The sequence below is a fragment of the Scyliorhinus canicula genome, chromosome 29 (genome assembly GCF_902713615.1).
Source record: "Scyliorhinus canicula chromosome 29, sScyCan1.1, whole genome shotgun sequence".
NCBI lineage: Eukaryota > Metazoa > Chordata > Chondrichthyes > Carcharhiniformes > Scyliorhinidae > Scyliorhinus > Scyliorhinus canicula.
In genome coordinates this window covers 10,720,293-10,744,392 of record NC_052174.1, presented here as the reverse complement: position 1 = coordinate 10,744,392, position 24,100 = coordinate 10,720,293, and the positions used below count along the sequence as shown (strand labels likewise).

At 52.2% G+C, this 24,100-nt stretch overlaps 1 protein-coding gene across 1 annotated transcript in view; it reads left to right on the top strand.

Annotated features, from left to right (window-relative positions):
- The window catches only part of LOC119958312 (proline-, glutamic acid- and leucine-rich protein 1-like), a 52,715-nt gene extending 39,645 nt beyond the window's left edge, over positions 1–13,070 (top strand). The window contains exons 2-8 of the mRNA XM_038786749.1: positions 147–263; positions 3,675–3,825; positions 4,071–4,236; positions 4,845–4,900; positions 6,121–6,324; positions 8,763–10,301; positions 12,749–13,070. Coding sequence (XP_038642677.1) covers positions 147–263; positions 3,675–3,825; positions 4,071–4,236; positions 4,845–4,900; positions 6,121–6,324; positions 8,763–10,301; positions 12,749–12,871 — 2,356 coding nt within the window. The 3' untranslated portion in view covers positions 12,872–13,070. The remainder of the gene's footprint in view (positions 1–146; positions 264–3,674; positions 3,826–4,070; positions 4,237–4,844; positions 4,901–6,120; positions 6,325–8,762; positions 10,302–12,748) is intronic.
- Positions 13,071–24,100: the final 11,030 nt, after the last annotated feature.

Genomic DNA, 24,100 nt, shown 5'->3' with positions numbered 1-24,100 from the left:
CCCTCCCCCTCCCCTCCCCTCCCCTCCCCTCCCCTCCCGCCTGTCTCCCCCCTCCCCTCCCCTCCCGCCTGTCTCCCCCCTACGTGTTGAGTGGCGGTTGAAAACTGATGCCCCGGGTTGTGACGTTGGTTGTCTTGGGTCCACAGGTGCAGGAAGCATCTTCTGCGCTTCGCGGACATCATCTGCAGGCTCTTCCCCCAGCTCCTTACCGCGTGGGGCACGCCCCGCGACGGAGCCGTACCCGGACAGGAGAAAGCCTACAGGTCAGATCGTGCAAAGTTCTCATTCGGGTTTGGGGGTGTTGTGTAGCAGTGCCGAGACGGGCAGAGGGAGGGGAGTGGGGAAGCGCGGAGGTCTCCCGTTCGTGACTCCCTCGTTGGCTGGTTCACTTAGCCCCTGTACACCAGGTCATCCATTGCGTTCCCCGAATGTTCACTTATCCCGGGATTTAAACGTTAAAAACGTGAGCCAGCTTTGGGAAATGGCAAACTGAAAGTTTTGAGCAGGAAGGTGCCAGTGTGCGCCATCAGCCCTTATTTCCACGTGGGGTGCTGCTTGTTGACGTGTTTAATCCCTGATCCTGCTTCACTTCCAGTCTCGAGTACAGCTCCGTAAGCGACAAATTTTAAGATTCTCTTGTTTTCCTCCACAATCCCACCGATGACTTTCTGTTCAAACGCATCAAAACCATCGGCGATCATAGAATAGATCATAGAACAGTACAGCACAGAACAGGCCCTTCGGCCCTCAATGTTGTGCCGAGCCATGATCACCCTACTCAAACCCACGTATCCACCCTATACCCGTACCCCAACAACCCCCCCCCTTAACCTTACTTTTATTAGGACACTACGGGCAATTTAGCATGGCCAATCCACCTAACCCGCACATCTTTGGACTGTGGGAGGAAACCGGAGCACCCGGAGGAAACCCACGCACACACACGGGGAGGACGTGCAGACTCCGCACAGACAGTGACACAGCCGGGAATCGAACCTGGGACCCTGGAGCTGTGAAGCATTTATGCTAACCACCATGCTACCCTGCTGCCCCTATGTTTTCCACCTTTAAAGTTTTAGGATGGAACCTGTCTTAATGGATTTCCAACGTCCGCTCGCGATTTTGCCGTTGCCGAGGTTTCATGGGGGTGAAGGCTGGCAAACGGTGGGACCTTTACATTAATCTCTCTCGCCCCGCCGCCCTCACGATCTAGCCCTTTTTTTTGCCCTTCTTTCCGCCTTCCCCGCTTTTCGATCGACTGGGGGGAAATTCTCTGGAAGTTCCTCCCTAAACCCCTCTGATCAAACTTAAAACGGCCCCGGAAGCCAGGTTCACTTGACCAAGCTTTTTTGCCCTGATGCGGCTTGGAGCCACGCTTAAATGCTCCTGTTGAAGCGCCACTTCTAAAGGTGCCAGGTAAATGCAAGTTGTTGGAGGTACGCCCACTCCTCAGCAGTTTGCAAGTGAGCAAGGCAAACATTGCCTTGTGGACGTTTTTTAATATCTTTCTTGGGGATGTGGGTGTCACTGGGCTGGGCCAGGTTTTTTTTTTTGCCACCCAAAGCCTCACATCAGATGGAGGGCGAGTCTCCTTCAGAGTGTAGGAGAGTTGATGGTGATGCAAGCATTTTGATGGGTTAAGTTTCACTGGGGGCTGTTGGACCTCAGGAACAGGAGGAGGCCATTCAGCCCATCGAGCCTGATCCTCCATTCAATACGACCAAGGCTGATTGGACGCACACCCACTATCCCCATAGCCTTTTACATCATTGTTAATCACAAATCTATCGATCTCTGCTTTAAACACACTCCATGAGCTTCCACTGCCCTCTGGGATAGAGAATTCTAAAGATTCACCACCCTCTGGTGAACAGAATTTCCCCTCATCTCGGTCTGAAGAGGCTTCCCCTTATTTTGGCTCTGGTTCTGGACTCCCCAACCAAAGTTGAATGCTCTGTTTTAATGTAAATACTTTGTAGCATTCCATGAGATTGCCCCTTATGCCGCAAACTCTGAAGAATACAGGCCCAGTTTGCCCAAACTCTCTTCATGAGATCTTAATTCCACCTCCCTTCCTATCACAACTCCCTCGTCAATCAGGAATCTGTCTAACTCGGCCTTGAATATATTCAATGGTGCACCGCTCCCTGGGCAAGACGATTCTAAATGCTAACGGCCCTCTGAGGGAGGCAATCCTTGCTCATCTCCCGTCTTGAAAGGGAGACCCCTTATTTTGAACTGGTGTCCAGTGAGTTCCAGTTTCCCCCGCCAGAGGGCGCGTTCTCTCCTCAAGTTGCCCTCTCAAAGCCCCCTCCGAATCTTGCATGTCTCAATAAGATCAGCGCTCATTCTCATAAACGCCAATGGGTATAGGCCCAACCCGCTCAACCCCGTGACTTGGACGAGGGAAGTGAATGCGCTGTTGCCAAGTTTTGCAGATGATGCAAAGATATGTGGGAAGGCAAGTGGTAAGGATGACACAGAGTCTACAGAGGGATAGAGACAAGTTAGGTGAGTGGGCAAAAACTTGGCAGATGGAGTATAATGGAGGAAAATGAAACTATGCACTTTGGTAGGAAGAATAAAGGAGCTGAATATTAAATGTCTTACAACACCAGGTTAAAGTCTGTGCTCCGAAAGCTCGTGATCCAAATAAACCTGTTGAACTTTAACCTGGTGTTGTCGGCCTTCCTACTGGGCCCACCCCAGTCCAACGCCGGCATCTCCACATCATTATCTTAATGGAGAGAGGTTGCAGAAAGCTCCAGCACAGAGGGATCTGGGGGTTCTTGTATATAAATCACTAAAAGCTAGCACGCATGTTCAGCAGGTAATAGGGACGGCAAATTGAATGTTTGCCTTTAATTCAAAGGGAATGGATATAAAAATAGGGAAGTCTCGCTAAAACTGTATAAGACATTACTTAGGCCACACCTGGGATACTGCGAACAGTTCTGGTCCCCTTATCTAAGGAAGGATATACCGGCATTGGAGGCCGTCCAGAGAAGGTTCACTGGGTTGATCCCGGGTAGGGAGGGGTTTTCCCATGAGGAGAGGTTGAGTAGGTCGGGCCTGTCCTCATTGGGAGTTGAGAAGAATGAGAGGCGGCCTTATTGAGACATCTCGGATTCTCAGGGGGTTTGACAGGGTCGATGCTGAGAGGTTGTTTCCCCGTGTGGGAGAGTCTGGGACCAGAGGGCAGAATCTCAGAGTTTCAGACAGAGATGAGGAGGAATTTTTTCTTCTCAGAGGGGAGTGAATCTGTGGAATTCTTTACCGCAGAGAGCTGTAGAGGCTGCGTCGCTAAGTATGTTCAAGGCAGAGATAGATTGTTAGTCAGTGAGAGGATCGATGGTTAAGGCGGGAAAGTGGAGTTGAGGATTACTTCAGATCAGTCATGAATCATTGAATAGCGGAGCTGACCTGATGGGCTGAAGGGCCTCTCCGTATTATGGTGACTCCCATCGATCTCCTGACATGGTTGAACCTCAGCCGCCCCCTGAGGTGACCTGCTTCCGCTCTCAGTGCACCGACCCACTGCCAACGCTTCAAGAAGACACTACCAGGGCAACACGGGAGGGGTGATGAGTGCCTTTGTCAGCGACGCCCACCGTCCATCCCGTGAGCACCTTGGACCAAAACAGTAACTGAAATGACAACCGTTGTGTTTGCAGCTCCGTGCGAGTCAAGGTCTACGAGGTCCTGGCCACGTGGGTGAAGGTCTGTGGGGCTTCGTCTGGAGTCCTGCAAGGGTCATTCCACCATTCTGACATCCTACTGGCCAACATGATCGCTGACATCACTCCGGTGGCGGACACGACGAAGGTAAGGAAGCGGGGGGGGGACAAGGTGCGTGGCTCGCCAGGAGGCTAACATTCTGTCCAAAAATTCCTGACAGTCTGAGAAAGTCCATAATGGACCCACATGCTATCCGCTTGCAAAATCCCCACCCCTCAGCCGCCTCTCACACAACTAGGCTCATATTGATGGCTGGTGGGGCAGCCGGAGGGGGTGGGAGGGGGGAGAATGAGCCAGCTCCTGACGGTGGGTTTTGTCCTTTGCCCACACAGCTGCGAGCGGGTAAGCCAGCAGGGGATGGGGCCCAGCCCCTCAGTTACAGCAAGCACAGCAATAAGAAGCAGAAGCTGATGGACCTGAATGACGCTTCGGCGATGTCAGGCCACAAGAAGCAGGACGTTACCGCCAACAGCGACGTCTCCCTGGCGGCATTGAAAGGTACCTCGCACGCGTAACGTCCTTCTCACTGCTCCTCCCGTCGGGCCGCTGCTCCCTTCTCGCCGCCCCCCCCCCCATCTCAACAGTCGGAAACCGGGGGATACTGTCTCAGAATCAGGGGCAGTCCATTTGGGGACCGAGTTGAGGAGGGATTTCTTCACTCAACAGAGGATGACGGAGCTTTCGAATTTCCTACCCTGGAGAGCTGATCTACCTAACCTCCTGCATCTTTCTTCATCTCTCGGTTTCCGTCTCCCAGCACGATTTGCCTCGATCGCTCGCTGTGGCGGCAGGTTCCACGTTCTCGCCACTCTCTGGGTGTCGGAGGTCCTTCTGGAGCCTCCCGTGTTCCTCCAATCCGCTAGGGCTCATTCGCCTCCCGCATGGTGAAGCCGCCCTCCCATCCCCCACCCCATGACCCCCAGGGGGGCTGCGGCCTCTGAGCGCGCACTCGCACCGAGCTCTCCCGCCAGTCTGATGCAGACCCGCTTCGCTCTCCTCTCCCGCGCTCCACCCACCTCTTGGCTCCGTCACTGGAAGATGGGAGTCCCTAATTCTCTGCTTTGATATTTTTGTTTGTTTTATGTTCTCCCCACCCACCCCCACAGTCTGCAGCCATGTGATCCTGTCCTGTGGAAGCTTGGTGAAGGAGGAAACGCATAAGGTGAGTGTGGCTTACTCCAGGGGTCATGTACAAAGTCAGCTTGGCTTCCGTTCTGATAATGGTTCACAGGCTGTCACTTGTGGTCTAACAATAATGCATCATTTATAACGCACATTTACTCCAACTCGGGATAACCTAAAGGACTTCATTGATAATTAAATACCATGTACCTTTGAGGAGCCCAGAACCAGGGGTATAGATTCAGGATAAGAAGGCGAGAGGTTTAAAGGGGGTTGGCGGGAGATCTGGCACTCGCTGCCCGAGGGGGTGGTAGAGGCGGAAACTCTCGCGTTGAAAGAACACTTTGATGTGCACCTGGAAGTGTTGCCACTTTACAGGGCTCACAGACCCAAGAGCTGGGATTCGGATGACGGCCGCCAGTCAGCTGGTGCGGAAAGGTTGGGCCGAGTGGTCTCTTTCCCTGTCGGACACTTCTGCAGGTGAACGCGGCAGCTGGGCTGGCGCACAACACGATCCACCCAGCTGTTCGGACCTGTCGCGAAGGGGGCCTGAAATCTGGCCGTTTAAGTGACCCGCTGCCTTGGCGAGTGTTGGCGCAGATCTGGGCTGCACTTTTGGCGGGAGGGGCTGGGGTGTGTTGGTGGGAGTTGGGGGGTTGTTGGCGGAGGGTGGGGGGGGTGTTGGCGGAGGGTGGGGGGTGTTGCCGGGGGTCCAGGGGGGTTTGGAGCCAGGGGGGATGTTGGCTGGGGTGGGGCACGTATGATGATGGCGAGGAGGCCGGGGGGGGGGGGGGGGGGGGGGAGGAATGTCCTGGGGGCGCAGGGGGGGCGTGTTGGCGGGGTGTGGGAGCCAAAAGGGATGTTGGCAGTGGGGTGGGGGGGGGGGGGCTGTTGGCGGGAGCTGTTATAATTCTGTACTGAAAAATGAGTGCAATTTAGTATCAGTAATAGTTTCTCAGCAACCTGTGTCATTGCAAGAAAACCGTTCGGAGTGAATTAACGGCGAGAAACATTCTCTTGGCTGGAGAGTCAGTGACCAGAGGGGGCAGGGAGAGCGCAGAGTTGAGAATTTCTTTCATGCCGCGAATTACCCCGATCTGGAAAGATAGTGGAAGCAGATTGAATAGGAGGGGCATCAAATAAATACATGGGAACGAATCTCCTGCAGGCCTCTGCGTTAGACCAGCCTGCCGTCTTGTTGTACTGAGGAGCCGTCGCCTTGTTGCTGACCTCTTTTTCTCTCTCTCTCTCTCCCTGCAGAAGCTCCATGAGCTGGTGCTGCCCCTCCTGATCCGTCTGCAGCAGGGCGTGGGCAAGGCGAGCCCCTACCTCCGCGCGGACTGCCGGAGGGAACTCTACCGCCTCCTGCTCTTCCTGTTGCTAGTTCCCAATTCAAAATGGCCGCCGCCGCTGCATTGCGCCGTCAGAATATTCAGCCGGGGTCAGAACGATGGAGACACCGAGGTAACACAAGGAAACAGCTGCCAGATCCCCGCACGCTTCACTGCTCCACATTTTCCCATTTATAATGACCCTTGTCCGTACATATAATAAGACTATGTAAACGTCACGCTGCAGTTGCACCTTCTTGCCGGAAGTGGTGCTGCAGCTGCACAGCACTGTCCTGTCGAAGAGCACAAACTGCTTAGCCAACTTGTAGCGTGTAAATTTAAATGCGGAGCAATCCCATAAAGCAGGGACCTAATTAAGTCTGTCTCAATTCCGTTTGGGAACTATGCTCAATCGTACCTGTAAACTATTTTTTAAAAATTGTTTTGTGGGCACCATTGACTGGGCCAGCACTAATTACCCGCCCCTAATGACCCTTGAACTGAGGGCCTTCCTACAGGACATTTGAGAGTCAACCACATTGCTGCAGGCCTGGAGTCACATGTCAGCCAGACTCTGGTAAGGACTTCCTTCCCGAAGCTGCCCTTAGTGAGCCCGTTGGGTTTTGTGACCGTCAATGTGCCCGCCGTTAATCACACTTTTATTTCCAGATTTTTATTGAATTCATAATTCACCATCTGCCAGGGTGGAATCTCAGTCCCCCAGGGCATTACCCCGGGTATCTGGATGACTACGCTAATGACAATACCACTACGCCACCATTTCTCCTCGTGCCTATCTGGCTTCCCCTTAAATGCTGGGGTATCCCCAACTGTGGCGGTCTAGAAACGGGGGCGCGGGGGGGGAGACAGCCTTGGGGAAAGGGGCAGTTCATTTTGGACGGTGATGAGGTGGAATCTCTTCGCTCGGAGGCCAATGAGTCTTTGGAATCCTCTACCCCTGCGGAAGCTCAAAGTCATCGAGCACCTTCAAGACGGTGCACGTTGAAGACGGTCGATGGGGGTTTTGAGATGCCAACGGACATGGAAGGATAGAGGGGATAGCGCGGGGCGGAAGATCGGCTGCGATGGAGCTGAATGGCAGAGCAACCTAGAGGGGCTGAATGGCCTACTCCTCCCCATGGAGAGTAGAAAAGTGGTTACGTTTCTGGAATAGTTACTCCAAGCCGTGGGAAAATGGCCCAGCAACTTGAGAGGGGAGGGGGATGGGGATTTAAATTCGATTCATTAAATAAATCTGGGATGAAACTGATCTCAGCAATGGTAAAGGCGACACTGTGGCATTATTGTGATGGTTTCACCTTTACGAGAACCGTCTAGCACTTCAGGGAAGGAAATCTCCCCGCCTTACCCCGTCTGGCCTACACGTGACTCCAAACCACGCACAGCAATGTGGTCCGCTCTGAAATGGCCCAGTGAGCCGCTTGGTTACGTTCGAGGCAGTGGCTCTCCAGCGCCTCCTCTAGGGCGATTTGGGATGGGCAGCAAATACTGGCTTTGCCTGTGGCACCCCCATCCTTGTGAATGAATGATATTTTTGGTGGGGGGGGAAAGCTAACTAAGCCTCTCCTTGTGCCAAGCTCTCACCGCACTCTTGAGCAAAGAATCTTAACGGGCGCCAAGTTCTGGAGTCCCCAACGAGCGCAAACATCTCCGTATATCCCCCATCGAACCCTTCAGTCATATTGAAGGTCTCTAGCAGAGCGCCCGTCACAACCATTTCAATCATTCCTGACGGGTTTGATCTCTTGGGTTTTAATATCAATCCAGTACAGATTTTTTTTGTGCCCTTTTTATACAATGAAGACCAGAACTGTTGAGCATGTTAGATGTGTTCCATCAAGGGTTTAAAGTAACCCCTCTCCACTCCCTATGCGCAGTCCCACAGGACACGGCCAATTATATTGGGGAATAAGAAATAGGAGCAGGAGGGGATCATTTGACCCCCTCGAACCTGCTCCGCCAGTCAGTAAGATCTGATTGTGGGCCTTAAGTCCACCCCCACCTTGACCCCCCTTCTTGGCGGTCACAAATCTGTCCAACGCAGCCTCGAATATATCTTTTTTTTTTAAATTTGAAGACCCAATTAATTTTTTCCAATTAAGGGGCAATTTAGCATGAACCAATCCACCGACCCTGCACATCTTTTTGGGTTGTGGGGGGGTGAGGCCCACGCTGACACGAGGAGAATGTGCAAACTCCACACGGACAGGGGGTCAGAATCAAACCCGGGTCTTCATCGTCATGAGGCAGCAGTGCTAACCACTGTGCCACCTGTAGCCCTGAATATATCTAATCTCGCTCAGGCTCCACTACTCTCTGGGGAAGACAACCCTCGGAGGACGTGCGTCCTCGTTCCCCCTATTTTGAAGCTGGCACTCCCGGTTCCAGATTTCCCTCCCATCCTCCCAGCACCTACCCCACCCTCTTACAGCTTTCAATAAGACCACCTCTCATTCGTCTAAACTCTAATGAGTCAAGTTAGGTTAAGTAAGGCGTGGAAACCTGGACGTTTAAGGTCACTAATGAACTTGCATCATGTTTGCCTTGCAGGTCTCGGCTTTTTGCTCAGAAGCGTTAGTCATCTGCAACTGCTTGATCCACCCGCGGGTTCCGTCTCTTCAATTGCCCCTTAACACCGCCAGCCTGATCGCCGCAGCTTTCAAACCGTCGGTGCCCGACTTGCAGGCACCCGGCAGGCAACCTCAGGTGCCCACCTTCCACCTGCCTGCCCCTCCTGCCCGGCCACAGTCTGACCCCCTGGCGGGCCTGACCTCGCAGGGGCGCTTTGCCGGCCTGCCGACTCCCGGCCGCTTCCCCTTACCGCTGGCGGCAGCTGGATCGGCGGAAAACCACGCCCCCGAGGGGGAAATGGAGACTGAGGTAGCCACTCAGCAGGACGACGACGCCCTGTTCGGGAACGGCGGCCACCGCCCGGTCTTTGTGCGTTACGACAAGGAGGAGGAGTCTGATGTTGAGATCTCCCTCGAGAGTGACTCGGACGACAGCGTCATGATCGTCCCGGAGGGGCTCCTGCCCGAGCGCGGGGGCACCCCTGAGGCCAAGAAAGAGGAGGTGGAAGAGATCGAGAAGGTGGTGGTCACTTCGCCCCCTCAAAGCCAGGCGCCGAGCGCAGTCCCCGATCAGGCTCCGGCTCCGGCTCCACCTCCAGCACAACCCGCAGCCCAACTTGCGGCCGTCGAAGAGCCGAAGCTGGAATCTCAGGAGGGGGACGAAGAGCTGACGGTCATCAACATCAACAGCAGCGAGGATGAAGAAGGGGAGGAATATCCTGAGGACGAGGACGACTATTACGATGACGAGGAGGAGGACTACGAGGATGAGGAGGACTTTGAAGAAGGGGAAATGGAGGACGAGGAGGAGGAGGAAGAGGAGGATGAAGATGAGATGGATTACAAGGAGATCGACGAACTGGAGGAGGATGAGGAAGACGAGATATACGGACAAGAGGGGATGTCCGAGGAGGACGAGCTTCCCCCAGAGTTGACGGTGCAGATTCAAGAAATCGGCGAGGTCGTGCCCGTTGCTGTGCCAGCAGCGGACGAGGATCCAGTCGAAGCGAGCTCGGGGGCATACAGTGCGCAGCAAGCCCCTCCGAGTGCCCAGGAGGACGACGAGGGGGAGGGAGCTGTGCTGCAGCAGGACGAGGGGGCGCTGGAGGAGCCCCCGGACGTCCGGCAGGAGGAGCAATCCAGCGAGGTGAAAGCGGAGGTGGAAAAGACGGAGGCGGCGGAGCAGCCCGCCGTCACAGAGGCCCAGGCGGCGGCCGGGCCACTGGAGGAACCCGTGGAGGAAGCGGCACCGCGGGAAGAGCCGCGGCAGGAAGGGGAGGCTTGCCCGGAGACGCCGAAAGCAGCATCGGACGGGGACAAAGCGGATGTTACGGCATCGGAAGGGTTGCTGGAAGAGGCTGCTGCTTCAGATAAAGGAAGCACGGAGGATCCAGATGAGAAAGCGAAGAACGGAAGCACGACTAAAGTCACAGACGCCGGTCAGATGATGGCGGAGGAAAGCACAGCCGACCAACCGGACGAGGAGGAGACGCCCACTGCAAAAACCGATGAGGCCAAGGTAAGATGTCCATACCTTGGCGTAATGTTTGAAGATGTATTCAGCAATCAGTGTGTTAAGAGAACCACTGCACTACCTTCATGTGCTGAACGGGTTGGGGGGGGGAAGGGAATCTGGCAGGAATTCTTAACGGCAGGTAGTTCGTGAGAGCCAGGAAAGGCCTCGCTCACAGCCCACCTTGATGTGAAGCCCTTCTTCGTTACCCAAGAGCATTTAGGAGGGGCGGCAGGTTGCGGCATGGCGGCACAGCGGTTCGCACTGCTGCCTCACAGCGCCAGGGTCCCAACTTTGGGGGTGCCTGTCTGTGCGGAGTCTGCACCCTCTCCCCCGTGTCTGCGTGGGTTCCCTCCGGGTGCTCCGGTTTCCTCCCACACTCCAAAGATGTGCAGGTTAGGTCGGATTGGCCTCAATAAATTGCCCTTAGTGTCCAAAAGGTTAGTTGGGGTTACGGGGATAGTCAGGGGAGTGGGTCCAGATAGGGTGTTCCTTCGGAGGGTCGGTGCAGACTTGAGGGGCCGAATGGCCGTCTCCTACACCGTTGGGATTCTGTGATTCTAGGGCTGCTCGCAACTGCCTTGTTGTCATCAAACAAAGCCGATCGCCACAGATACCCCCCCCCCCCCCCCTCCCCCCCCCCCCCTCCCCAAGGGGAGGAAAGGACATGACGGCAACTTTACGCAAAGAAGAAATAAGCCGGGGCTGTATTTACTGGAGCAGAGGGGATTTGGGGAGGGGGGCAGAAAGAACGGTGCATACGAATGGCATCCGATCGCATCGGCCAGGTGTTCGCAAACACTTTGTAACCAGTGAGTCCCAATTGTGGGGGCAGAGTGACTGTCGGAGCTGCCAAAAGTGGATGAGTAGTGAATGGTGGCAGGCGACGAAATCAGTGGCAAGGTGTCCGCAAACTGAGCGTGTAGAGGAAGTCTGGAAGCAACCCATCTTTGTGCAGCAGGTCACCCCGATCTTGCAATGAGTCCGCCAACTTGTGGGCAGTTAGGGATGGGCAACCAGCCACGGTCTTGCCAGTGAAGAACTAACCCCAGTTTGAGCAAACAAAAGATGTTACTTTGAGGGAGTCAAAGTAGTCTTTTGCAAAGTCTGGATCAGAGTAGACCTCATGTTTAGCCCTGCTGCATAATTGCAGCCGAGGGAATTTTGAATCCCTAGTTATTAACTTCAGTGAATTATGCCAGAGTTTTAAACAAAAATCTTTACTGTGCAATGGGTTAACCACTAACTTAACACACTATTTTTTAGTGTCAACTTTTTTTTTGAAGCCTAAAAATCTCTGCAGGATTTTCACTCCCAGTTTGACCGTTATTTTCATCCAAGAGTTCCCTTTGTACATTCTAGAATCTTGAGGGTTCCTTCACCAAGGTGTGCCACAGATCTCAGAAATTCACTTCGATTTTTCTCAGCTTTCCTGCTGTGCTGAGTTAAGAGGTGCCTTGAGATCCTCCCACTAGCATTCAACTGGGCAGCGACACCTTCCCCCCCCCCCCCCCCACCACCAACCCCCTTTGAATGAAAATGATGCCACGGCTGAGATTTAATTAACTTCACCTTCCCAAACCTGACCTCTAATTTGAAAAGTATATGGATACTTTAAGGACTTAATAGCTACTTCCCGACCTTCCTTGGATCTGGGGAATTACGCAAATAATTTAAATTCCTTTTGAAGAAAGCGAGGCATCTCGTCTCGATAAAGGAAAGGGGCTGCCCATTGTTCATCTTTCCCCACTTTTAACTTTGACCTTCGTTAAATAGACACACCCTTTGAACTGCAATCATTTTAATCTCAAACTTGTTTTCTTTTCCCCCTTTACCTTAAATTCCAAACTCTAAGTAATATTCTTACAACTTAAAACGCTAAAAATTCAAAATGTTCAGAACAATGGATTTCCTTTTGTTCCATATATAATTTCGGAGTTTGTTGGCGCTTACTATATTAAAGGGAAGGGCATGTTGGTTAACTTGCGGGTGCCACCTGGAATGATCGGAGAGGCAATGAAAGTTAGCAAGTCTCAAGTGTGGGCCGGGACCGGCATAATGGGCCAAAGGGCCTCATCAAGCACGTTTACTGTATTGAAAATGAAATGAAAAATGAAAATGGCTTATTGTCACGAGTAGGCTTCAATGAAGTTACTGTGAAAAGCCCCTAGTCGCCACATTCCGGCGCCTGTCCGGGGAGGCTGGTACGGGAATCGAACCGCGCTGCTGGCCTGCTTGGTCTGCTTTATAAGCCAGCGATTTAGCCTTGTGAGCTAAACCAGCCCCTATTCAGGGTGGCTTTTCTGTCGCGTCAAGCACGTTCCTGGGTCGGTTATAGACTGCTCGATAGGCCCTGTACCTGAGCGAGACGGGCTCTCAAGACTGCTTCATTCGGTCATTGGCATTTTTCTCTCTTTCTTCCCCCCCCCCCCCCCCCCATCCCTCATCCTCAGGGCCAAGACGACCCGACGGTGGCCATGTTAGCGGACTTTGTGGACTGCCCGCCCGATGAGGAGGAGAAGATGGAGGTGCAGGAGATGGCAGGAGCAGCAGAGGAGCCGAGCACCAGCAGCTGAACACGTTACCCCGTCGGGGTGGAGACGGCCGAAGAGCCAACAGCATTGGCCAATTCCGCTGGTGTTGGGGGGGGGGGGGGGGGGGGGGGGAGGGGGTACCGGAATGGGTTGAACCACAGCACAGAGCACACTTAGTCATGGAGTGAGTGCGGTAGCCAGGACTCCATTGGTGCTACGCTCACTTTGTTGGGGGGGGGGGGGGGGGGGTCAGCCAACATGGCTGGTTTTATTTACAACCACCCTAGAGGTTGCCTGGCTGAATGGGCCGGGGCCTGAGGGTGAGCGAGCTCCCAGAGTGTTTCCTTTCTGTCTCCGCATGTGTATTTTCTATGTTTTTATATATAAAAAGCAAATAAAACCGCGACGCAATTGCAGAACCCGAGACTTGTGTACGCAATAAATAAATAATGGCGAGGCTAATCCTGAACTTGGGTTGACTCTGCTCGGCAGTGCGTGTCTCCCTCCGGCGCAGGACTGGCGCTTCCTGCTCCCGAGGACACTCCCGTTCACGCGGCCACTTGATTGGTGAGGGCTCGCTTCAGATCTAAAGGAGAGTTTGTCATCCCCCGAACAGGAGGGCTGCCAGCAGATCGATAGATGTGGCAAAATGGCCTTTATTTACCTGGACGGTTTAAGGCTGATGGGATTAGTGATGCTTCAAATTTTTGCCGCTATTGATTCTTTAGTCGGCAAATATTCGTGTCCCTGTCACGTTCCCCTCGCCGCATTCCATGAAAGGCTTAAAAGGAATACACACCAGCCGGTTCAAAAGTGATCATCGCAAAGAACTCTGGACAGGAGCTGAGAGTTTTCTGGAGTTGTTGGCATGCTCTCAGACGTTCTCTCACGCCCAAACCTCCTCCCAGTTGTCAAGCCATGCAAGTAGTTTTCCAGGTGGGTACCCTCCAACGATGACCACAAAACCATAGGCAATTGTCACAAAAACCCATCTGGTTCGTTCATGCCCCCTTTAGAGGGAAGGAAACCTGCCGCCCTCACCCATTCCGGCCTCCATGTTACTCCAGGCCCGCACAGCCAATGTACGGTTGACTCCCATCTGCCCCCCTCAACGAGGTAATTAAGTGATGGGCAATTAATGCTGGCCTAGCCAGCAATGCCCACATCCCTTGAATGAATGATATAAATTAAATATTGCCTCGTTTTCTAGGTAATTCTGTCTCCCTTGGTAATGTCGTCCCCCCCGTGTCTCACATGTCTTGGATTGCGTTGTACATCAGAAAGATGAGTTGCAGCGGAGGGGTTGCCTCTCGTCGTGAGTGGGGCGGTGGAGGAGAGTGTGAGCTATCAGCCTCGCTCACAGCCTAACCTTTGACCCCTGAACCCTCAAGCGAGTGGCTCGGCCTGCACTGAAATGGTTTTATGTTCGATCCTTTGGGATTGGGGATGGCAGAGGTGGGTGGGCTGGAAGACTAGTCTCTCCCCCAACCCAAAACAGAGGAGGTCAGTTCCGGAACGGTGGCCTCCTTGATCTCACTGGTTGCTCATTTGTCATACTGTCTTGTCCGGTGGTTTAACCCCCGGCTTCCTGTCTCCAAAGGTGGAGAGTTTGAAGTCACTGGGGGCAAAATACCCTTCCCCCCCCCCCCCCCCCCTTTTATGAGGTATTGTAAACTTGTGTGTGTGTCAGTCCTGTGCTCTGTACACAATCTGAAAGTGGGAGGGGCAGGTCAAACCCAAGAATTGGAAGCAGAATAGGCCCTTGACAAGATCCTGGTCTTCGTAGCGAGAGGATTTCAGTCTCGGAGTAGGGATGTCGCGCTTTAGTTATACAGGGCCTTGGTGAGGCCACACCTCGAGTATTGTGCGCAGTTATGGTCTCCTAGTTTGAGGAAAGACATTCTTGCTATTGAGGGATGTTCAGCGAAGGTTCACCAGACTTAATTCCTGGGATGGCAGGACTGACATACGAAGAAAGACTGGATCGACTGGGCTTGTACGCATTGGAGTTTAGAAGAATGAGAGGGGATCTCATAGAAACGTGTAAAATCCTGATGGGACTGGACAGGCTAGATGAGGGAAGAATGTTCCTGATGTTGGCGACGTCTAGAACTCGGGGTTACAGCCTAAGAAGAAGGGGTAAGCCATTCAGGACGGAGATGAGGAAGAATTCTCAGAGTTGTGGAATTCCCTACCACAGAAAGCTGTTGGGAACAGTTGGATACATTCAAGAGGGAGCTGGACGTGGCCCTTGCGGCTAAAGGGATCAAGGGTTATGGAGCGGGAGTGGGGTACTGAATTTGCATGATCAGCCATCGTATTGAATGGAGGTGCAGGCTCGAAGGGCCAAATGCCCTACATCTCCACCTGTTTTCTATGTTTCTGTCTCCGATTTATTTACACCCACACACTTGGGTGATTCGCACACGTTACTGTCATTGGTGCAAGGATAGAACCCGTACATACTTATTACCATCACGCTCGAACCGTCTGAGCTAAGTGGGCATGATTGTGGCCTTAACTGCATTTTTGTTTAGCCTATTGTGGCAAATCAATTAACTAATTAAAATAAGTCACACAAATTAAGGGACACATTAAAGGGGCAGCCGCTTAAACTGTTAAACAAATCACAAATGAAACTTGAAGCATCGAGCATCGAGGGGCAGCACGGTAGCATGGTGGTTAGCATAAATGCTTCACAGCTCCAGTGTCCCAGGTTCGGTTCCCGGCTGGGTCACTGTCTGTGCGGAGTCTGCACGTCCTTCCCGTGTGTGTGTGGGTTTCCTCCCACAGTCCAAAGATGTGCGGGTTAGGTGGATTGGCCGTGATAAATTGCCCGTAGTGTCCTAAAAAAGTAAGGTTAAGGGGGGGGGGGGGGGGGGGGGGGGGGGTTGTTGGGTTACTGGTATAGGGTGGATACGTGGGTTTGAGTAGGGTGATCATTGCTCGGCACAACATCGAGGGCCGAAGGGCCTGTTCTGTGCTGAACTGTTCTATGAATCAAAATGTTCGGAGGGTCGATATGACGCCCTGGTCCCTGCGGTGCCCACTGAACATGGAAGGCCTCGACGGAGGCTGAAGGGCCAACACAAAACTAACAATGTTTAGATCACCTGAGGAAGGAGCAGGGCTCCGAAAGCTCGTGTTTGAAACAAACCTGTTGGACTTTAACCTGGTGTTGTCAGACTTCTTAAAATGTTTAGATAACTGACAAGGGAGTGTAGTCTTAAACAGTCTATATCGAGTCAAGATCCACAGACCCAACAAGGCTGCAGAAAAAAAGGCAGGCTTCTTGGGAACTGACGGTTATGTGGGACTGATGCGCGCAATACCCTCCGCCCTGGGTCCATGATGTTAAGACGGAGGTCTCCTCCCTAGATTTTCCTGTTTACCACCCTCCCCATAACCCTCGACTCCTTATCAGTGAAAAATCTATTGAACTCTGCCTTGAATATTGTTGATGACACTCTGCCTCCAGCCTGGGGGAGAGAGGTTCCCAGACCAACGATCCTCGGAGGAGAAACATATTCTCCTAAGCGGGAGACGCTGACTTTTTAAATTCCATCTCCTAATTCTGGACTCCCCCACAAGAGGGCGCTCCTTCCCACATCCACTCCATCAAGTCCCCAGGTTTCAATAAGATCTCATTTTACCAAACTCCGATGTGTATACGGCCGAGGCCCAACGTGTCTCCTTCAGGCAACCCATTCAACCCCAGCATTCAGTGTAGTGAACTTGCTCTGAACAGCTAATGCAATGATCCCATTTAATGTAACTCCCTCCTGCCGTTGCACTCCGTGCGCGTGGGCTAAGCGTGAATGTCACCACAGTGCCAGAAACTGCTCGCCCCATTGAGAATTAACCTGAGGATCATCACAGCTCCGGCGAGGGGAGGGGCAATTACCTCAGCCGGTACAGGAATCGAACCCACGCTGCTGGCGTGACTCCGCAACACGAACCTGCCGTCCACCCAACTGAACTAACCAACATCACCCCCCCCCCCCCCCCCGTGTACAGGGCCACAGTGCGTAAGAGGGGGTATGACCACTGACTGTCTCTATACGTGACTACTATCTTATTTCATATTTCAACTCTAAAGGCGCCTGCTGTTTTGCTTTGAGCAAGAAACCATTACTGTATTTTTGAAAGTTCAATTTGTTTGTACGCTACTAAGTTTAATTATATCTCTTAAAGTCTTCTGCTAGCAGGGGCTTTATTGAGAACATTTGATTTGTAACCACAAGAAGATTTCAAACTCCCAATTATAGTCAAGAGACACGACAAAGATCTCATTACGCATCCGAGACGTGTAGTGCAAATTTCTACTGAGTTAAAGGTGTATAGGAGACTCTGCTTAACCGCAGGGTAGATTTCTTCAAAGACCCAATCACTACCTGTTACGGGGCAGAATACGGCCTTTTTGCCAATTCATCGGCCACCAGCCAACCAGTTGGGCCGAGCCCATTTCTCGGGTGCCACAAAGTCCTGCTGGAAAACTAGCACTATCATTAAAATGCCCCTTAACCTCACCCAACCCAGGCTCTCTGGAGGAAATGCAGACAAAGCACACGACGTAGATCTCAACGTAGATTCAGGATGGGGTTATCTAATACTGCCAAGCGAATGGGTTGGGCTTCCTCTATCTCACTGTTGTGTCTCTCCCTCTGTCTCTCTCCATTTACCTCTCTCTCTCTCTGCCTCTCCCTCAATCCATTACTCTGTCTCTTTCTCTCGCTCTCTCTCTCTGGTCTCTCTTCTGTCTCTTCTCACTGTTTCCTTCCCTCTGCTTCACTCTGGCCTCTCTTTTCCGTCTCTCTCCAACCTTCCCCCCCTCCACCACTGTCTCTCTCTCTGTCTCTCATTTTCTCCTTATTGCTCTGTCTCTCCCTCTCTCTCCTGGTCTCCCTGCGCCTTCCTCTCTCCCTCCTGCTCTCTACCTCTGTTGTTCCATCTCTCTGTCGGACAGTCTCACGCTGTTTATAATCAGGTGGACACTGCTGGAAGCGAGGGCGGGCGCAGATTTCTCCTCCCAGTGGCCGAGCCAACATGGTAACTGGGGCATTTGGGTCTCCCGTTTAAGGCTGTGACTTGTGTCCCTCTCTCCGAGTCTGGTTCTTTCTGGAACCACAGAATCGGAGCTGGGGGAGGGGAGGGGAGGCTGAACAAGGATACTGCCTCCCTCGCCTGGCAACGTGCAACACTTGAGAGATAAAAGCAAAAATATTGCAGACGCTGGAAATCGGAAATAAAAACCGGCGCGTTTTTTTGGAGCTGGGAATGGGAATTGGAGCAAGAACTTTGGAGGGGGGGACCGAGCTAACATTTCGAGTCAAAGTACAGGGAGGTTGCAGCAGGTGAGCGGCCATGTAGAGTTTGCACATTCTCCCCGTGTCTGCGTGGGTTTCACCCCCACAACCCAAAGATGTGCAGGTTAGGTGGATTGGCCACGCTAAATTGCCCCTTAATTGGAAAAAATGAATTGGATATTCTAAATTTATTTTTAAAAAGAAGGCATACAGCACACTTGCCTTCATCGGACGGGGTATTGAGTACAAGAGTCGGCAGGTCATGTTACAGTTGTATAGGACTTTGGTTAGGCCACATTTGGAATACAGCGTGCAGTTCTGGTCAGCACATTACCAGAAGGATGTGGATGCTTTAGAGAGGGTGCAGAGGAGGTTCACCAGGATGTTGCCTGGTATGGAGGGTGCTAGCTATGAAGAAAGGTTGAATAGATTAGGATTGTTTTTGTTGGACAGACGGAGGTTGAGGGGGGACCTGATTGAGGTCTACAAAATTATGAGAGGTATGGACAGGGTGGATAGCAACAAGCTTTTTCCAAGAGTGGGGGTGTCAGTTACAAAGGGTCACGATTTCAAGGTGAGAGGGGGAAAGTTTAAGGGAGATGTGCGTGGAAAGTTTTTACGCAGAGGGTGGTGGGTGCCTGGAACGCTTTGCCAGCGGAGGTGGTAGAGGCGGGCACGATAGCATCATTTACGATGCATCTGGATGCATCCTTGGAAAATAGGCGACAGATTTAGATAAAGGATCTGGATCAGCGCAGGCTGGGAGGGCCGACCTGCTCCGAGCTTTACGTGCCACATGAGCCTCCTCCCAATTCCCTCTTCATCCCACCCTGTTAGCCTATCCTATCCTTTTCTTGTGGACTTATCAACCTTCCCCTTGAAGCTTCAATCCTTGAAGGATGATGGCGGGTTCTACATTCTAATTGGTCTGTTGGCAAAAAAGCCCTTCCTTCCTCCCCACCCCCTTCCCCACTAGTACAAGCCCCTACTCTAGCCAACCTCCATTGGGTCCCCCTTCACTTAGAGTCATAGAATCCCTACAGTGCAGAACGAGGACATTTGGCCCATCGTATCTGCATCGTTCCTCTGAAAGAGCACCCTCCCTAAGCAGTTCTTGTTGACCGAGCACTGGCGCAATGGGCCGAAGAGACTTTGCTATGCTGTCAATCTCTAAGGCAGGTGGGAAGCGCGGGAAAGATTCCTGGTCATCTGTGTTACAGAAAGAACATTGGCGCCTCTACCATCGCTATCCACAGCTCCAGGCATCAACATGCATGTGAAAATGGGCATGTCACCACAGAAACCCAGACTCCCAGAGCGAAGGTGGTGGATTAGTGGTATTGCCACCAGGCTAGAAATCCAGGGTAATGCTCTGGGGACGTGTGTTCGAATCCCACGAGGGCCGATGGTCAAATTTGAATTCAATAAACATCTGGAATTAAAATTCCAATGGTAACCAGGAAATCGATTGTTGTAAAGTCCTGTCTGGTTCACCGTGATGACTGGGAGACTTGAGGAATATTGGATTTGAAGTATTGGGAAATTTAAAGATTAAACGCCTGGGGTTAGAGTGTGTTTGACTGCAGTGGTCATGTTTTTTTTTTTAAGAATTCTGTTTTGCAGCGACCGACGGGTAAATTGACAAAGTAATTTGTTTTTCAGTCTGGGCTAATGGACTGTGGCATGACTGGGAAAGTCACCGGGGAGTTAACGCACGTTGCAGCCTGCAGAGAGATCATTGTTTTTTTTCAGCTTGGGGAGATGAGGTCATTGCTGGGTGGGGCCAAGGAATGGCAGAGAGACATTTTGAGAAGCTGTGGACAGAGGCAGTTTTTTTTTTTCCGGAGAAATCTTCGTGAGAGGAGTTGCATTTCCAGCATATTGTTTCTCCTTTATTTCAGAAAGCTGAGCAAGAGGACCAATGCTTCACCGGGCCACAGCACATCTCGTGCAGAGCTTCATGCTTAACTGCAACACGGCCAAACCACATGAGTGCAAGACAAAGACACTATAACACCACACGATACACCATGTGATGGCACAGCATGCTAAAACGTACCACAACACACGCTACCAGAATACACTATATCACATCAGAACACAGCATAGGATCAGAGGGGTTCAGAGCAGAATTCCATTTGTCTTTTTAATTACCTGCTGTACCAGAACTTGGGCCGTAGCCTTGTTTGCTGGAGTTTCAATCGCTCATCTAAATGCTTCTTAAATGTTGTTCCCGCCTCTCCCACCCTTTCAGGCAGCGGGTTCCAGATTCCCAGCATCCTCTGGGGGAAAAGGTTTCCCCTCAATTCCCCTCTAAATCTCCTGCCCCCTGGCTATTGACCCCTTGAACAAGGGGAAAACTTTCTTCCTATCCACCCTATTTACCCCCCTCATAATATTGTCCACCTCGATCAGGTCCCCCCTCGGCCTTCTCTGCTCCAAGGAAAACAACCCCGGCCTAACCAGCCTCTCTCCATAGCTGAGACGCTCCAACCCAGGCAGCATCCTGGTGAATCTCCTCTGCACCCTATCCAGCGCAACCACATCCTTCCTATAGAGTGGCGACGAGAACGGCACTCAGTACTCTAGCTGCGGCCTAACCAGCATTTTATACAGCTCCATCGTAACCTCCCCGCTCTTATATTCTATGTCTTGGTTAATAAGGGAAGTATCCCATAGGCCTCGTTAACCACCTTATCTCCACACCCTGCTGCCTTCAGGGATCTATGGGCATGTACTCCAAGGTCCCTATTGTCCTCCCTACTTCTGAGGGTTCTACTGCTCATTGTGTATTCCCCACCTTGTTAGTCGTCCCAAAATACATCACCTCACAAGCGGTCCATGAGCAACTAAGGAGAATGAAATATCGCAGGAGTTCTCAGGGTGATGTCCCAGGCCCAATCATCTTCAGCTGTTTCATCAAAGACCTTCCCTTAAGTGGGTGGGTGCAGACTCGATGGGCCAATTGGCCTCCTCCTGCACTGTATGTTCTATGTTCTAGTCCAGCTTCCGTGAAGCTAAAGGTGACATCACAGAGCCGGCGGTGCCCAGTGAGGGATGATAGCGGCGACATCACAAAGCTGGGGTCCTGTTTGCCGCACACCCCCACCCCCTCGCCCTCCATTCACCTCTAAATGAGAAGCCTGAAAAGGGCCTTTTGCTGCTGGAGGCAAAGCCGGAACGATGAGGGCGAGATACCTGCTGCTCTTTGTCCTCTTTCGCCTGATCTGGGAGTGTGACACCCACCGGGGTAAGCTGGGGCCAGCTGGCGGGCCATGAGGACGGCGAGTGTCTCTTGTCAATAAGGTGGGAGTGTAAGGCAAACTGTGAGACACGCCATTAGGAGCCAGCAACCTTCCACGGGACGTGGGGGGGGGGGGGGCACTGACTGCGGTGTCCGGCATTTATTGCCCATCCCTAAATGCCCCTTGAGAAGGTGGAGGGTGAGCCGCCTTCTTGAACCCGCTACAGTCCCTATGGTGTAGGTACACCCACAGTGCTGTTAGGGAGGGAGTTCCTGGATTTTGACCCAGCGACAGTGAAGGATCGGCCGATATATTTTTTTCATTTCATTTTCATAATAGTTCATTTGCACTTACCAATCACTTCTTAACATGGATTGACACTTCAATAGTTTCCAATCAATCATCATCCACGTATACAGTGATTATACCATTATGTTCACACTATAGCTGAGCGGTGCCTTCATACGAGTGCGGCACAGTAGCACAGTTGCTTCACAGCTCCTGGGTCGCAGGTTAGGGTCCCCGTGTTAGGGCAGCACGGTAGCACAAGTGGATAGCTTCACAGCGCCAGGGTCCCAGGTTCGATTCCCCGCTGGGTCACTGTCTGTGCGGAGTCTGCACGTTCTCCCCCGTGTCTGCGTGGGTTTCCTCCGGGTGCTCCGGTTTCCTCCCACAGTCCAAAGACGTGCAGGTGAGGTGGATTGGCCATGCTAAATTGCCCTTAGTGTCCAAAAAGGTTAGGAGGGCTTATTCGGTGATAGGGTGGAAGTGGGGGCTTAAGTGGGTCGGTGCAGACTCGATGGGCCGAATGGCCTCCTTCTGCACTGTGTGTTCTAAGTTCTATGTAATTGGGCATTCTGAATTCTCCCTCCGTGTACCCGAACAGGCGCCGGAATGTGGCGACGAGGGGCTTTTCACAGTAACTTCATTGCAGTGTTAATGTAAGCCTACTTGAGACATTAATAAAGAAATAAAATGAAAATGGCTTATTGTCACGAGTAGGCTTCAATGAAGTTACTGTAAAAAGCCCCTCGTCGCCACATTCCGGCGCCTGTTCGGGGAGGCTGGTACGGGAATCGAACCGTGCTGCTGGCCTGCCTTGGTCTGCTTTCAAAGCCAGCGATTTAGCCCAGTGTGCTAAACCAGCCCCAAAATTATTATTACCTTCAACTCTGAGTGAGAATGGACAAAGCAGCATCTTGTATCTTCGGCGGAGAGCTCCCACTGGGTTTTGTAAATACAATTTAACTTGCGTGTTGTTATTAATCCTTATTTTCTCCTTTTCCTCAGCAGTGGCCGGAAGCTCATTTCGGAACCTCACAACCCGATCGCCGCTTTGTGGTTAAATCTGCGGGCGGATATGGGGATGGGTAATGGTGGGCCGGTGGGTGGGCAGCCGGTGTATTTGGGATCTCTTTCTGGGATCGAGGGTGCTGTGGTTGAGGCTGGGACACTGCTTGCTCGGGGAGGTCTTGTGGCTCTGTCGGTGGCAACCCTGTATCCGAGCCAGAAACTCGGGGTTCAAAGTTTACACCAGGACAAGTTAGCCAAAGGAACATAGGAAATAGGAGCAGGAGGAGGCCATTCGGCCCCTTGAGCCTGCTCCGTCCACCATTCATTCTGAACATGGCTGATTATCCAACTCAATAGCCTAATCCTGCCTGTCCGCCCATATCCCTTTGATCCCATTCTCCCCAAGTGCTATATTTTGAAAACATACAATGTTTTGGCCTCAACTACTTCCTGTGGTAACGAATTCCACAGGCCGACCACTCTCTGGTGAAGAAATTTCTCCTCATCTCTGTCCTAAATGGTCTACCCCGTATCCTCAGACTGTGACCCCTGGTTCTGGGCGCGCCCCATCATCGGGAACATCCTTCCTGCGTCTACCCTGCCCAGTCCTGTTAGTATTTTATAGGTTTCTATGAGATTCCTCCTCTGTGGTAGGCTATATTAGGGGTATCGCGGTACCTAGGTGGGATGTACCTTAAACTGTAGTATGAGTGGTAGAACCTGCCTGCTGGTTCCGCCCAGCAAGCGGAGCATAAGAGTCTGTGTTTCACCCACAGCAGTCATTCTGTACCGGAGCTGCTGGGGTAACTACTTGTTCATTAAAGCCTTCAATTGGACGACAATCTCGCTTCAGTAGTGATTGATCGTGCATCATCCTCATTCTTCTGAACTCCAGTGAATATAATCCTAACCGACTCAATCTCTCCTCATTCATCAGCCATCCCAGGAATCAGTCTGGTAAACCTTTGCAGGACTCCCTCGAGAGCAAGAACATCCTTCCTCAGAATCCCTGCAGTGTAGAAGGAGGCCATTGGGCCAATCGAATCTGCACCTCCCCTTTGAAAGACTACCCTACTAGGGCTCAATCCCTTGTCGTATTCCTGCAACCCCACCCTAAGGGCAATTTAGCATGACCAACCCACCTAACCTGCACATCTTTGGACTGTGGGAGGAAACCAGAGCACCCGGAGGAAACCCACGCAGACACAGGGAGAACGTGCAGACTCCACACAGTCACCCGAGGTCAGAATCAAAACCTGTCGCTATGAAGCAGCAGTGCTAACCACTGTGCCGCCGTTCCTCCCTCACAAAGGCTGAGGCGATAAGGAGGCCAAAACTGTGCACAATATTCCAGGTGTGGCCTCACCAAGGCCCTGTATAATTGCAGCGAGACATTCGAGTACATGCTCTTGTACTCGAATCCTCTC